The following is a 15,028-nucleotide window of genomic DNA, read 5'->3' as shown; positions in this document are numbered from 1 at the left end:
GATGGAACTTCTTTTAATTTCTGGAAAACACCATTGTTGACTCCTGTCATTACTCTAGCATTGTCAGTTCCTATACCCAGTAAATTTTTTATATCTAATTTCTTTTTCGTTAATTCAGTTTTTAAGGCATCTACAATACCATCTGCATCACGTGTTTCTAAAGATACCATCCTGAGATGTGTATGTACCACTTTTTTGTGAATGTCACTGTAATATATGATGACAATTCCTAACAACTTGTTTATCGATATATCATTTGGATTCATCTAATAACAGGCTAAATTTTCTATCTCCTATATCAGAAATCAAATCTCCATCAAAATATGGAGCTACAACATTTCTCACAATATTTGCACATTTTGAACGATGCAACTTCACTTTGGACATAATATCACTATCAGACATATAATTCTTACATAACTTTATTAAGTGATCACAGTTATTAAATGATGAGTGGCAACAAATAAACATTACAAAATTTGCTTCAAGCACAGATGTCTTATCATTTTTGGTTTTAATAAAATTGGGAAGAGAAATCATTTGCTGTGGAGTTGATGCCTTATGTTTCTTTGCTTCACGGTGGCTTACTAAAAGAGAATATTTTGCCAACATATTCCATCTACATTATCTACAATGTGCTTTAGATTGGTCACTAGGGACTTCACACAAGCACTTAGTAAATGGTAGCATCTTAAGTCATTCCTTTCGGAATTTATGCTGGTACAACTTTGTTATCTCATTATAATGTAGTGGGAAGCAAGAAATAAATTGAATGATTAATAAAAATATAAAATTGAAAACACAACTTATCAGTTTGCAGCTAACAATTCTTTCATTTGCCGTTAACAATTCTTATGCTAGCATGAAAAAACACAGGCCTATTTTAAAACAGTCAAACTGAAAGTAAATCGGTCAACCTGTCATGATAAAATCTCATCACTACAGAATAAAGCATTGTTAGGACGAATTTCCATGCTTTCATTCTTTGCAACATATTTACATTATTGTGTAGTGAGTTCAGGTGTTGACATGAGTTACCCCCCCCCCCCCAGCACAACTCTGTATCCAAGTGCGGGGGGAGGGGCTCGAAAAGTTCATAACTTGATAAATTTCCTTTGGATAACTTTCATTTGAAGTTTCATGAAAGTGAACGAAAAATTCAACAATAGCCAATAGTATTAAAATTTGGCTGTAAGATACTTTATAAAAGTAGAAAAGGAGGAAAAAGAAGAAAAAGGGGTAACTTTGTTGGAAATGTCATGATCAGAGAAAAATGCTAAATAAAATTTTAAACCTGCTATTTCCCCTGCTAAATACTAGATTCAAAAATTTTCTGCTAAATGCAAGACTAAAAAATTTTCTGCTAAATGCTAAAAAAAAATGCTAGATCTAGCATAAAATATGCTAAATTGGCAACCCTGGATGACAGAGTTTTGTCACTTTGCTAGAAATCAGCTCATTCTTTATATGAGAAATGCATCATTGCTTCAGCTGCCATGACGCCACCACCATCATCATCATCATCTGCCAAATGTGAAAAATAAATGAGAGAAAGACAGTCTTCCTAGTATGAACCCAGGAGAGGACCCAGCCATTCTTATTGACACCAGTGTGATAGACAAAACAGTTTCAGTTAAGGTTGTAAAGAAAGGGAAAGCCCTTAGTCCATCACGAATCACTGCTGAGATACTTCAAATATCTAGCAGAGTGGGACACAACCTAGTCATCCATAAAGTTAATCACATAATACAGGAAGGTTTTGTACTCAGCAGCATCAGAGTCAACTGTTACAAAGGTAAAGGAGATGCCTTACAGAGTAGTAATTACAGATGAATCAAATTGCTGGACCAGTTCATCAAAGTCACAGAAAGAGTCATAGTTCAATTACAAAAAATGGTTACCTAGATGAGATGCAGTTTGGATTCATGTCAGGAGGAAAGTGCCACTGATGCTTTATTTATCATAAAGCAACTTTAGGAGAAGTATTTAACTAAAAATAAAACACTACTTGGCATTTGTCAACTTGGAAAAAACTTTTGACAAGGCTCCTGCAGAAGCTAAGAGTAGATGAATGGCTTGTGAAGGCCATTCAAGCCATGTACAGGGATGCTGTCAGTAAAGTGAAAGCAGCAATGAATTTAGTGTGCGGATAGTTCATCAGGGTTTGGTTATCAGTTCCCTCCTATCTATCATTGTCCCCCAGGCGATAACAAAGGAATTTAAGACTGACTTCCCATAAGAACTGTTCCATGATGATGGCCTTGTTCTTAGACCTGGAGCTGTAGCAGAATTAGAACTAAAATTCCATGTGTGGAAGCAAAACCTGTCATCAAAGGGTCTTGATGTTAACTTAGCAAAGACCAAAGTTCTAGTTTGCAGGAAAACAGACAGTATGCTAATCCATTGAAATAAAAGTCTGATATGTAGAAGAGGAATGGTATAAATTCCATACAGTGTACTCAGTGCAAACTGTGGACACATAAGAAGTGCAGTGGAATCAGAGGAAGATTAACAGAGAAAGCAGACTTTGTTTGTAGCAGATGTGTAAGTGCAATAAACATTTACAGCACATAGGAAATAGGTTTTCTGGAATGCCCACGAAGATCCCCAGAGGTAGCAGATAGTTTCTGTTACCTAGGAGATGTAATTCGTAGTGGAGGAGGACATACTGAGAGTATAGTTGCTAGAGTAAGAACTGGCTGGAGAAAGTTCAGAGAGCAATTAACTTTCTTGGTAACAAAAGGCTTATCTCTCGAAATGAAGGGCAGATTGTATGATGCTTGTTTATGAACCTTAATGCTACGTGGTTGTAAATGCAGATGACATGTGAAGACTAGAAAGAAATGAAGCTAGCATGCTCTGCTAGATGTGCAATGTCAGCATACATACACGATAAAGTACAAATGTGTTGAAAAAAAAATTGGACATAAGAGGTGTCAAATATGGTGTGCAAACTTACCAACAACATCTGCAAAGGTTTGCACTAGCAAGGAATTATTCCTCAGACCTCCACACATATGCACCACATTGATATTGTGCCCATATTTTTCAAGTTCTTGGATGATATGTTTGGTGCCATACTGAAAAGCAAAAATCCAAGCAATAAGATTTCAGTGAGAATTATTTTTGAAATAAGAGATTTGTGTGTAGAAAGTATCTTAACCTTTTCATGGCTATATCTATAACAAAATACATTTCCTACGAGCTTCAATTAATTTTGAAATATGAAAATTGGATTTAGTAAAATATCAAATTTTCTTATTATTAATTATCATCATCATAATTATTTTTATGTCTGCTCCTTTCCAAGCTGACATAGGTTACATGAGACTTCAAGGGGTAGTTTTCAATGATGGCCTGATGTTCTTGCTGATGGCCACATCTTCCTATGTTGAACTGGTAAGTTACAGGACATATTGGTAAGATGGGATACAGATAAATGTTAGCACAGCTCAGGTGGCGTCAGTACATAAACACACACACACACACATACACACAAACACACACATCTAAAGATAAAAGACGGACAAACAGTTATATTATGGCATTAAAACATTTATTAATATGTTATATAAACATAATTAAGAAAAAAGACCACTGGCATTTATTCTATGTGTCCTTGATCTGCTGGAAATACTAGCCAAATTTCTAGTAAGTTGCACTTTAAAATCCAAAATAAACTAATACCAAATTGATGCAAAGTAAAACAGACAACATCAGCATTTGAACTCAGAACAGTTATTTAGAAAGTGAAATGTACTATGGATTTCAGTCACAGTTCTATCCAACACCCACCCTCATAGTGTATCTAAGGGAATCAGTGATCTTATCAACAAATAAAAAGTACAAACAATATTCTTAAAATAGAATACATAATTTTTTTGTGAAAAGAGGCAATGTTTAATATCTGAAGCAAGACTCAGTGAAGGATCTTCTATGAAATGTTAAATATTTTAACAGAAAAATAATTTATTCCTTTTATTACAATCATAATTGTAGGCTTACAATTTGTCATAGTTGTTACTAAGATCACATAATTAGCAGAATACTCACAGCAAGGGCTTGTACTGTAGCTAAATAATGCAAACATAATTCTTTCTGAGAAGATGACAGCCTCAATCCCGAAATCTGTAAATACAATGACAAAATTTCAATGTGGATACCTTATAGTTAGAATATGTCAGGCTGTTCCTGAGTTGATGCTATATTACTGATGTTCAACTATATATATGCTTGAATCTACAATATATAACAAATGTTCTCAACAGGTGTTGACAAATAGGTGTATGTGTGAGCATGTGTGTGTGTGTGTGTGTGTGAGTGTGCATGTATGTATGTATGTATGTAAAAAAACAAATAATAATACACAACTCCAGACGTGACTGTGTGGTAAGAAGCTTGCTTAAAAACCACATGGTTCCAGGTCCCATCCCAAAGCATGGCACCTTGGGCAAGTGTCTTCTGCTATAGCCTTGAGCTGACCAAAGCTGTATGAGTAGATTTGGTAGATGGAAACTGAAAGAAAGCTGTCATGTATATATATATACATATATATATATATATGTAATTGTTTAATGTCAACCTCCCATGCTGGCATGGTTTGGCAGGAGCCAGTCAGGCAGAAGCCTGCACCAGACTACTGTATCTGTTTTGGCAGGATTTTTACGACTGGATGCCCTTCCTAAGACAACCACCAAGCAGAATGGACTGAGTGCTTTTATGTGACACAAGCAGAGGTGCGATCAGTTTTGGCAAGGTTTTTACAGCTGGATGCCCTTTCAAATGCCAACCACTTTACAGTGTGGACTGGATGCTTTTTAAGTGACAGCTACACTGACAGGGTTATCAAGTAACTTTTTGAGAGAGGAAGGGTCATTGGAAGAGGTAATTTTGTGTCAGATGATGAAAGGTTATAGTAAAACAGGAGATAGAAACAGGTGTCTTGCTGTAGAGGAGGTACAAGGTTATCCACTGAGAGAGAGAGAGAGAGAGATATCAGGAATAAGGACAGAAACAGGTGTGCTGCCATAAAGGAGATACATGGTTACCCAACCTCTGTGTGTGTGTTTGTCAATGTGTCCCTCCATCACAGTTTGACAACCTCTGTTGGTCTGTTTACATGCCTGTAACTTAGCAGTTCGGCAAAACAGACTGATGAAATAAGTACTAGGCTTAAGAAACAAATCCTGGGGTTGATCTGTTCGACTAAAAGCCTTTAAGGTGCTGCTCCAGCATGGCCATAGTCAAATGACTGAAACGAGTAAAAGAATAAAAGAATATATACACACACACATACACATGTATGCATGCATGTATGATCTTATGTGTGTATATAGATTTGCATGTGTTTTTCCTGGGGATTTCTTTCAGTCTTTTTCCCATACAGAAATCAAACTAGACAAAAGGACATGGCTGTTTTGTTTAAGTCACCTTTTCCTATCACCAACTCTCAATTGCTTCCAAGCAAGGTAAGATATTTCCATGGCTGGAAATGTTTTCACGAGAGATTGAAAATGAACAAGCTCACTAGTATGACAGTTCTGCTTGTTTACATCTCTCACATAATGTCAAAACAAAGACATGCATGCATGCACACACACACACACGCGCATACATATATGAATATATAGCACAAGGCTATAGTGGAAGACAATTTCCAAAGGTGTCATACTGTGGGACTGAACCTGAAATCACATGGTTGGGAAATGAACTTCTCTACCACACAACTCTGCTTGTTAACAGGGCCTCCAAGAGGAATTTGACAAGGTAGAACAAAACTATTTTGTAGCTCCAGGATGGAGGGTGCTCATTCAAATTTCAAGGATGTAGAGCTTCCCCCTTTTTTTTTCTTTTAAAGGAGTACCCAGCAAATAGAAGCAAACTCCTCCTTCACTCTTCATGCTCTGGATTAATGTATCTTTCCCCTTCTGATTGATTCACTAGCTCATTGAAAATTAAGTGTCTTTACTAACAGTACAACTTCACTTGTATAATTATAAAGCTACTTTCAAGTGGTCATCACACAAAAAAAAAATTCTAAAAATGTATTCATTGGCAGTGCTCCAGCATGGCCACAGCCTTAAGGCTGAAACGTATAAAAGAATAAAACATACCATTCCTCGTAGTGTAGGATCTGCAAGTGGTGAACGATTACCATGGAAATCTGGCCACATATGTAACTTCGACGTGAGCAAAGCTACAGATAATAGTTTATTTTGCTGTCTTAAATCTTCAAGTGCTTCATTGAGAATGGTGAAAGTATGCACTGATCTACAAAAAGATTAAAAATATCATCATCATGATCACATCCATCATCATCATCACATCCATCATCATCATCAACTTACCCTTTTCCCTCTCTTACTAATAAATTCACTATTCCCTTTCCTGTTGCTGATGCATTGGTCTGCCTTAAGTTTATATTTCTTATATAATTTCTGTTTTACATTTTTCACTTTTGCATGTTCCTCATTTTTTCACCAAGTGGATTATTAAAATCGATTTAGAGCCAACAAAATAATTTGTGGTATTTTTCTGGCTCTTTACATTCTGAGTTGAAATTCTGACAAGGACAACTTTGTCGTTCATTCTTATGAGGGTTGTTGATAAAATAAAATACTAGTCAAGTACTGAAGTCATATAATTGGTTGTTCTCTCTCCACAAAATTTGAGATTTTTTTGTTTATGAAAGAAAATTATATTCTTTTTCAGTTTTGATACCATAAAATAGTCATGATAATTTTGCGTTTGTTTTATCTGTTGGCATGGACAGGATGGCTCGGCAAAATTCAAAAGGTCAGCAGACTATGGGATCATGTTCTACTTCATTGAATTGTTTGGTGCTAGGTAAAGCCTATGAAGATATAAACACCAACTCACACGTTACCGAGAAGTGATTCTCTCCCTTCAATCGTTAAATTCACCACAGGCAAAACTCATGTGGCCTAAACCATTTCGTCTCAAAAATATATTTACATACAATTGGAAAACAATTATTGTTTTATCAGTTTCAGCCAGAAGCTGAAGACATGTTGGGGCACCGCCTTTCAATGTGATTCGATTTCTTTCCTGTATTGTTTCAGGTGAAGTAGCAAGTTGGGCAGAGCTACTCTTCTTTGTGTCTGCTGCCGCCATGTGGGCTTATCTGGTATCTCAGATAAAAAATTTATCCAGGCATTCTTTAAAGACCTTCGCATTTATACCTCACAAATCTCTGAGTCTGTTTGGCAGAATGTTGAATAGTTGTGGACCTTTGAAACCCAAGCTATTACAGTACGGTGTCCTAATCCTAGATGGAGAAAACAGGATTTTTGATCTCATGCAGTACTGTCCAGTTGATATAGCTTTCAGTTTCAAATTTGGGAGCTAGATCTTCCAAAATCTTCCATTTGTATATCATTGTATATCTTTCATACTCTCTCTCAAAGGGGTAGAGCTTCAGTTCCCTTAGCCTCTCCCAGTAGCTCATCTGTTGCTCAATCTTCTTGGTATAGTTAAGGCGGCGAGCTGGCAGAAACATTAGCACGCCAGATGAAATGCTTAGCGATATTTCATGTCTTTACATTCTGAGTTCAAATTCTGCCAAGGTTGACTTTGCCTTTCATCCTTTCCGGGTCAGTAAATTAAGTACCAGTTGCGTACTGGGTTGATCTAATCAATTGGATCCCTCCCCAAAAATTTCGAACCTTGTGCCTAGAGTAGAAAAGAATCTTCTTAATATAGTGGTGTTGGGTTGCCTCAAGTTTTGCCATCAGCTGGGGCACCGCCTTGAAAGGTTTTAGTTGAACAAATTCACCTCAGGACTTATTTCTTAAAGCCTAGTACTTATTCTATCCTTCTTTTTGACCGAACCGGTTGTCAAGCGGTGGTGGAGAACAAGTACGTACGTACGTACATACGTACATATATACATACGTACGTACGTACGTACGTACATACATACATACATACTGTTCGCAATTTACAACCGAAAGGCAACTAGTTGTCACTAAAGTGATGGATGGTGCTAGTCAGCACCAGTATTGCTAGAAATACGAGTCAAAACAATTCTTAGCCACGTGAGAGCACTTTCTTAACGACTGACAAAAGAGACAAGCTCGCTACGGCAAGCGAGATGGAATCATATTATCAATGATTTCAGATTTGATTAATCTTCCTCAGTGACCCATTACTCCATCGCCGAGGGTTAAAAACTGAAGTCACCTTGTCAGTCTTATAGAGAACACCAAAGGAAATATTGACCGATTCCGAAGATGATGAAGTGAGAATTATAAATTATCAAGGTGGCTATTCGCAATTTACAACCGAAAGGAAACAAGTATAGTCGTCACTAAAGTGACGGAGGGTGCTAGTCAGCAGCAGCATTGCTAACTCTTAGCCACGTATATACGACGGGCTTCTTTCAGTTTCCCTCCACCAAATCCACTCACAAAACTTTGGTTGGCCCGAGGCTATTGTAGAAAATACTTGCCCAAGGTGCCACGTAGTGAGACTGAACCTGGAACCATGTGGTTGGGAAGCAAGCTTTTTAACAAAGCCGAGATTATATTTTTTTTGTTTTGGATTCATATTTTAATGTGGAATATTTATGTAATTAAGTATATAAATATGCGTAAAAGTAAATAAAAAAAAGTTAACAATTAAAAAAACATCTTTATATCTTTATCAGGGACGGTAAACATTTATGAATTTTTTTCAGTCAAAAATGTGTTTCCACAAGTTTTTGAGTTTTGATTCTATTAATCCGAAATGAATCATCATGCAACATTTCTATACTAACGGTTTATATTTATGTGTAATTAAGATAAAGAACAAAAGGTAGGGCCCATAATTTGTTTATGGGACCTACGAGAGCCAAGAGGAAAGGAACAAGAATTATATACGAACTGAATTATATATCTTCAGTTCGTATATAACTGTTGTTCATTTCTCCTTGGGTCGGAAAGCTTACAGCAAAGTCAACTCCGCTAAAACTACACACTTAAAAGCTAGGTGTTCATATTAAACCGAATGATAAATTAAATCTACTGACTAAAAACAGGTACAAAGTTTCAGTTTCTGTCTACTAAGTTTTACTCGTACATATCGGGTCGACCCAAGACTATTGTGGAAGATACTCTCTAGAGTGAACACATGAAATATAAACCGACCCAGTACTTGCCTGGTATTTTTATTTCATCGACCCCGGAAGAGTAAAAGGTAAAAGTGACATCAGCAGGACGTGAACTTATATATATATATATATATATATATATATATATATAAACCAAGAGAGAAGACGGAGTTAAAATTAATAAAAATTTATTAATACAGTGACAAGACATAACTTTTATATTTACTTATAAACTTAATTACATAAATATTCCACATTAAATCTTGGATATTTCTATCCCTCTGAGGTTTATATATCCTCAACTGTACTTATATATATAGAATAGAAAATTATTTGTAAATCTATCATCGAGAGACAATCAGTAATAGTACTCTAGAGTAAAGATTATTTGCCAAAATAGAGCAGTAGAATAATTAAAGGTGGCTATGGCTGGTCTATGGGGCTACTCGGTAATTGTTCAGTTTAGGGTTATTAAAAAAGTAAATAAGAATTAAGGGGGAGATAACTGGTAAAGGGACATGAATAAGTTAATTTACTGTTAAACATAAATACTGGATATAGAAACCAAAAAGTGAACAAATGTTTTGTTCATCTCCATGGAATTACGCTATATGAATTCGTGTAAATAGGACACAAACAATTCATCTGATGTTCCAAATTGACGTCGTAGTTTGTTTCACACGCATCCACATATTTTCAACATTTTGTGTGTGAACGTTCCAATTTGAAGGATCAACGAAATTGTCTTCATGAACAATCACTTCGTGAGTGTACACATCATTTAGGCTTTACAAGTTATCTCCCCCTTAAGTTTTATTTACTTTTTTTAATATCCCTAAACTGAAAAATTATCTGTTATTCTATAAGCTTTCTACAAAGTGGTCAACAAGTAGCTACGAGGCCTTTCCCCGCTCCACTTTGTTGAGAGCTTATAGACCTTCTTCCGAGTGGTCAAAAAGTAACTACTAAGTCTTTTCTTCCTCCACTTTGTAGAGAGCTTATAGACTGATGTCTTGGAACCCACAAGCCGACCGCATCGACTACGGATAGCTGTTTAAGGGAGACAATCCCTTGTGCTTAACCCTTCGTCCGATAGCTTTTCAAGTTTACAATAGAGATAAAACTTAGATCCATTTTTAATATTTAGTATAAGTGGTGGACAAAATACCTTGTGGTATTCATTCTGGTCTTCTCTGATCTGAATTCAAATCAATTGAGGTCAATTTTGTCTTTCACTCCTCCAGAGTCGACAAAAATAAAGTACCAGTCAAATACTAGGGCCGATTTAACTCACCTCCCTCTATCAAAGTTGCCTACCTTGAGCCTAAATTATAAACCATGATATATAAGAACGAAAGCTTTTCAATTTCTCAAAAAGTGATTTTCTGTTGGCGTGCAAAATTGGTACTGACTTTGAAATGTAGATAACGCTGTAAGAGAGCCAAATATTTTAGTGACAAACATTGTGAAACAAAGGGTGAACTAATTTCTTTTCTACAGAATTGGTCAAGGAAAGAGATGTATCTACGACTTTCATATGTCCTCCGAAACCAGTGAGACTGACGTAGTTAATGGTTCACTTTAACAGCCTGCAGCAGAAATATATGAGGGGATTCCATAGAGATGATATTCTTGGGAGGAAGAACTTAGCATAAGGGTTTGTAGGGCGTGAACATATTGTGGACAGGATGACGAAAGGAGAGATGTCAGAGGGCCCGAGAAGAGGATCAATGAGCTCTTGCAGTATCGGCAGAAAATGCAGAAGGCGTGGGCAATGCGTCTGTCGTTTTCTTTTTTTTGACTGTCTTGAATGATTTAATGCCAATCACTCGGATAGCCATACTTTGGATGTGCACGACAGAATAACTCTCTCAGATGTGAGATTGCTTCTCCACTGTGTCTTACCTGAGACTATAAACAGGGCTTATTTACGACTCTAATGGGATATGTATAAATGCCATAACATCCATTTCTATCTCCTATAAATAGTCTAGATGCCTCAGTCTTCCCTTAAATAAGACGGGTAGTTTATATAATTATCTTTTTGAAAATCCTATAATCTCTCCATTATTGATTGCTTGACAAAACTTGTTAATCAATGAAACAACAATTAAGCTAGGTACAGACGATGTAAGACGGAGCTATGGCAGGCCTGTGTTACGGGATACAGATTATGTAAGAGGATACTAGCTATGAAAGAGCTATAAATTTTTTAATCAAATATTAAAACTTCTTGACTCTGTTAATTTGGTACACGATCCATTGAAGAAACCAAGATAACTCCAGTTATTCTATTCCATTGAAATATATTTACAATTATATATTTATAGTTATTAAAGTATATTAAGGCGATGAGATGGCAGAATCGTTAGCGCGTAAGAAAAAGATGCTTCGTGACATTTCTTCCGGCACTTTACGTTCTGAGGTTAACTTATGTACTGAATCTTGCAAGCATGAAGTGGGTTCGATCCACCATAGCCAAATTTAAATTAACAGTTCAACAGAACTTTTCTCACGGTGGAACAATGGTTTTTCTCTGACAGCAGTTTTACATTTTCCAGATAGAAGAACCAACCCTTACAAACTAATTACATCCATCCTGCTGTGTATGAACTATTGATGTTTCATATCATCGTTATACAAAAATTAACTTCTACTGTTACAAATTTTTACTGTCACACTTACATTAGCATATATTTACAATCATAATTTTTTTTAAGCTAAAAACTTAACTTTAAAGATGACATATGTATCAATAATTTATAAAATAACCTTATTAGCAAAAATTAATTCATTTAGAAAAGAACAACCTTTACTAAATATGAGACAAAACTGCAATGTTTCTTCAAATTTTCATTGTCATTTGCAGACGACTAAATTTTTAGTACTGCAAGCCTACAAACATTTTTTTTTTAATAAGTGGTTTAGGGCAACAACTATGACACTTTTTTGAATCTCTGTAACCGGCAGGAGCAAGTTCTCATGCGAAAAAACTAAATGCGAGTTACAGATTAGTCTGTTGAAAGCATCCAACGATCAGGTGGTGGCATTAAACTGGGTGACGAATTAAATCTAGTATGGGAATGATTACTCCAAGTTTCAATTTGTATCCTACCACCAACGTAATGTCGTGCTTCCTTGAAAAATATTTTAGTTATAAAACCGACAAAGGAGCTGCTGACAATCGTCAATTTTGGCATTCATCACAGACTCTCAATCATAAGTTTTATTCTTATCAAACTAAATCAATTGAATGGAATGAAGTTAGAGTCTCGGCTGTATGAAGTTAATAAGTAATAATATTGAGATTGTATACATGCTAAGGTGCACCACAACTCGTCAGGAAAGATTAAAAGATGGGACAGAGAACAGACAGAAGTCATACAAACACAGCAATGACAGCTAGAAGTACGTGCACAATACACAGAATGAAACACAGAAAAGTGATCAGCAAGTTACCGAATTTCGAGAAGCATGGAATTTTTAAAGGATGCTGTGTTCTGACGGTTAACAACAGGTGCAGATAATTTATTCCATACGTTGACGATTCTGGGCGTGTAAAAGTTGAATGAATTTACATTGATTCGGTTGAATGGAGTTACACAATCTACCTGGTTGTAAATGTGAGCAATGAGATGATTGTATAAATAAGAATGGCTTCGGAGGTGGTAGCGAAACGCCAAAAAACCCTCGATGGATCTTTTCGGGGTTACACGAACATGCAATTAACTTTTATTTCATTATTCAATAAGAATTTGAAATTTGACATTCCATTCCAACTTCAGATTCGCTGTAAGATTTCAGCAACTGTTTCATATACTTCATTTTAAAATTAATATAACAAACTTACACAACAGTAGGAAGACCCTCGGTCAATCATCCTGCTAGAAAAAGCACTCAAACATCCCCTTAGTTTCACCGTACCGTTAAAAAAATGTAAAGGCACATTGGTTAAAACTAGATACCCCTCAAAGATGGGGGATGGTCAAGGCTGGAATGGTAGAAAGAGTAGAGCCGAGGTATTCAGTCACACCTTTTCACGTTCTGGGTTCAAATCCCTCTGAGATAAATTTATCGATCACATCCTCTGGGATTGATAAAATAAATGCAAGTCAAGCATTGAGCGTTAGGGTCCAGATAATCGGCTACTTAAACCATTAAATATACACAAATTTTGTGACCTCATATCTATTGGGAATACTTTTTATTATTACGACTAATCTAGCATTAAACGTAAAACAGATGTATATAAATAAGAATATAATATATGAGAATCGAAAGTTCACTTCTTTCTTTCATGTATCCTTTTGTATTTGTATCGATATCGATTCTATGACTTAAAGAAATAAATAATAGTTCAAAGAAATGAAACAAATGTTCGTTGTTAAGTACGAAATATTCACACCAAATTCTTATGGTATTATATTAGTATCTATGTCTTAAATTCCTGCTTCTGTAATCACGTCTCCTTTTCGAGTCGGAAACGTCTTGAGTGCTGTCAAGATCGTCTAAAGTAAAATTGTCGGTCACACACGATATGAAAGATGAGTAAAACCTTCTTAAACCAGCGTAAAATCGACTTCGGAAAGATCTTAATGTTTTCTCAGTAGTGCTTTTTTTCCTATGGTAGTGTCTCTGAATGCGTACATTATCAGGCCTCTCGGAACCTCTGAAAGGTACGCTAATATATAACAGTGGATAGACTAACATGTTTTTTTTCAAAATTGGTTTCTGTAATTTTAATTTCGCTCCTCGCTGTAAAAAAGGAAATGGTATTTCGATGACATCCATATTTGAATACTGAGGTTCTATTTTCGGCCGTTTATTTCTAGAATCTAAATTCATGTCGGAACATCTTTGTTGGTTAGAATAGTCTGCTTCCTGACCAATTTCATCGTCATTTAAAACTGTGCCTGGAAGATTAGAGGGATACAAGTAGTTGGTTTCACGTTGGGTCAAGTTAGATTTAGAGGGATGTTTGGATGGCTCGTCGCCATGTAAAGATCTATTCATTTTCTAAATAAAACTTCGATATATTTATAAGGTATAACGTGTGTTTAAAAACATAGGTTTGTTAACTTGGCTTCGAATAATAACTTTCGGCAGTGACATATGAAACAATACTGAAATACTGATATGCACGCGCGTATCCAACTATACTCACACATTCATATTCGTAACACACACACACACACACAAAAGCAGTATTCGCAATTGTTAATTACAATTGTGACGTTATCAATTGCTCTATGACAAATTACAGGAAAATCAATGACACTGCATGCAATGTCAAAGGCGTTAATTTGGTAGTGATAATCAATAATTTCGTAATAGTTATAAAGACAAAGCAAGGAAGCCTAATGGAGCCTATTGACAGTGCAATGGCAAAATCGTTCGTACGTTGGGCAAAGTGCCTTGTGGTATTTGTTCTAACATTTTACTGCCTGTTCTAATTTCAAATCGTGCCGAAGGAGAAATTTACTTTTCATCCTTCTGGTGTCAATAAAATACCAGTCAAGTACAAAGATCAATGTAATTGACTTGCATCCACCCAACCCTCAAAATTTCCGGCCTTGTGCCAAAATAATTAGAGAATTATTATTATTATTATTATTATTATTTTATGTTTGACTTTTGTTTTGCATTTGTACAAGTTGGATCCAAGTCTCACCCAGAGACCTCAAGAGACAACAAGTTAGAAGTTCATGTAGGTGTTATGCCTAGGGTACCATATATTTGGATTTGTACAGTTTTGTTCAAGTGAATGTTTAAGAAACCATAAGAAAATTATGTGTTTGCTTTAAAATTTGAGATCACATAGACAGTATTTTACATAGGATATGGGCAGTTCCCATGAGCACTATCTTTTGAACTTCAGCCATTTTGGGGTTTCCTGGTATCTGAGCTAGGTAGTAA

General features: G+C 35.8%; 1 protein-coding gene across 5 annotated transcripts in view; it reads right to left on the bottom strand.

Annotated features, from left to right (window-relative positions):
* The window catches only part of LOC106874293 (FGGY carbohydrate kinase domain-containing protein), a 99,883-nt gene that overhangs the window by 5,237 nt on the left and 79,618 nt on the right, over positions 1–15,028 (bottom strand). For all 5 annotated transcript variants that reach the window (XM_014921973.2, XM_052970621.1, XM_014921970.2 and 2 more), the window contains 3 exons: positions 6,114–6,270; positions 4,054–4,128; positions 2,960–3,080 (listed from right to left, as the gene is read on the bottom strand). In XM_014921973.2, coding sequence (XP_014777459.1) covers positions 2,960–3,080; positions 4,054–4,128; positions 6,114–6,270 — 353 coding nt within the window. The remainder of the gene's footprint in view (positions 1–2,959; positions 3,081–4,053; positions 4,129–6,113; positions 6,271–15,028) is intronic.

The sequence above is a fragment of the Octopus bimaculoides genome, chromosome 9 (assembly GCF_001194135.2).
Source record: "Octopus bimaculoides isolate UCB-OBI-ISO-001 chromosome 9, ASM119413v2, whole genome shotgun sequence".
NCBI classification, from domain to species: domain Eukaryota; kingdom Metazoa; phylum Mollusca; class Cephalopoda; order Octopoda; family Octopodidae; genus Octopus; species Octopus bimaculoides.
The sequence above is the reverse complement of the archived record's forward strand: the minus strand, read 5'-3'. Positions and strand labels throughout refer to the sequence as shown.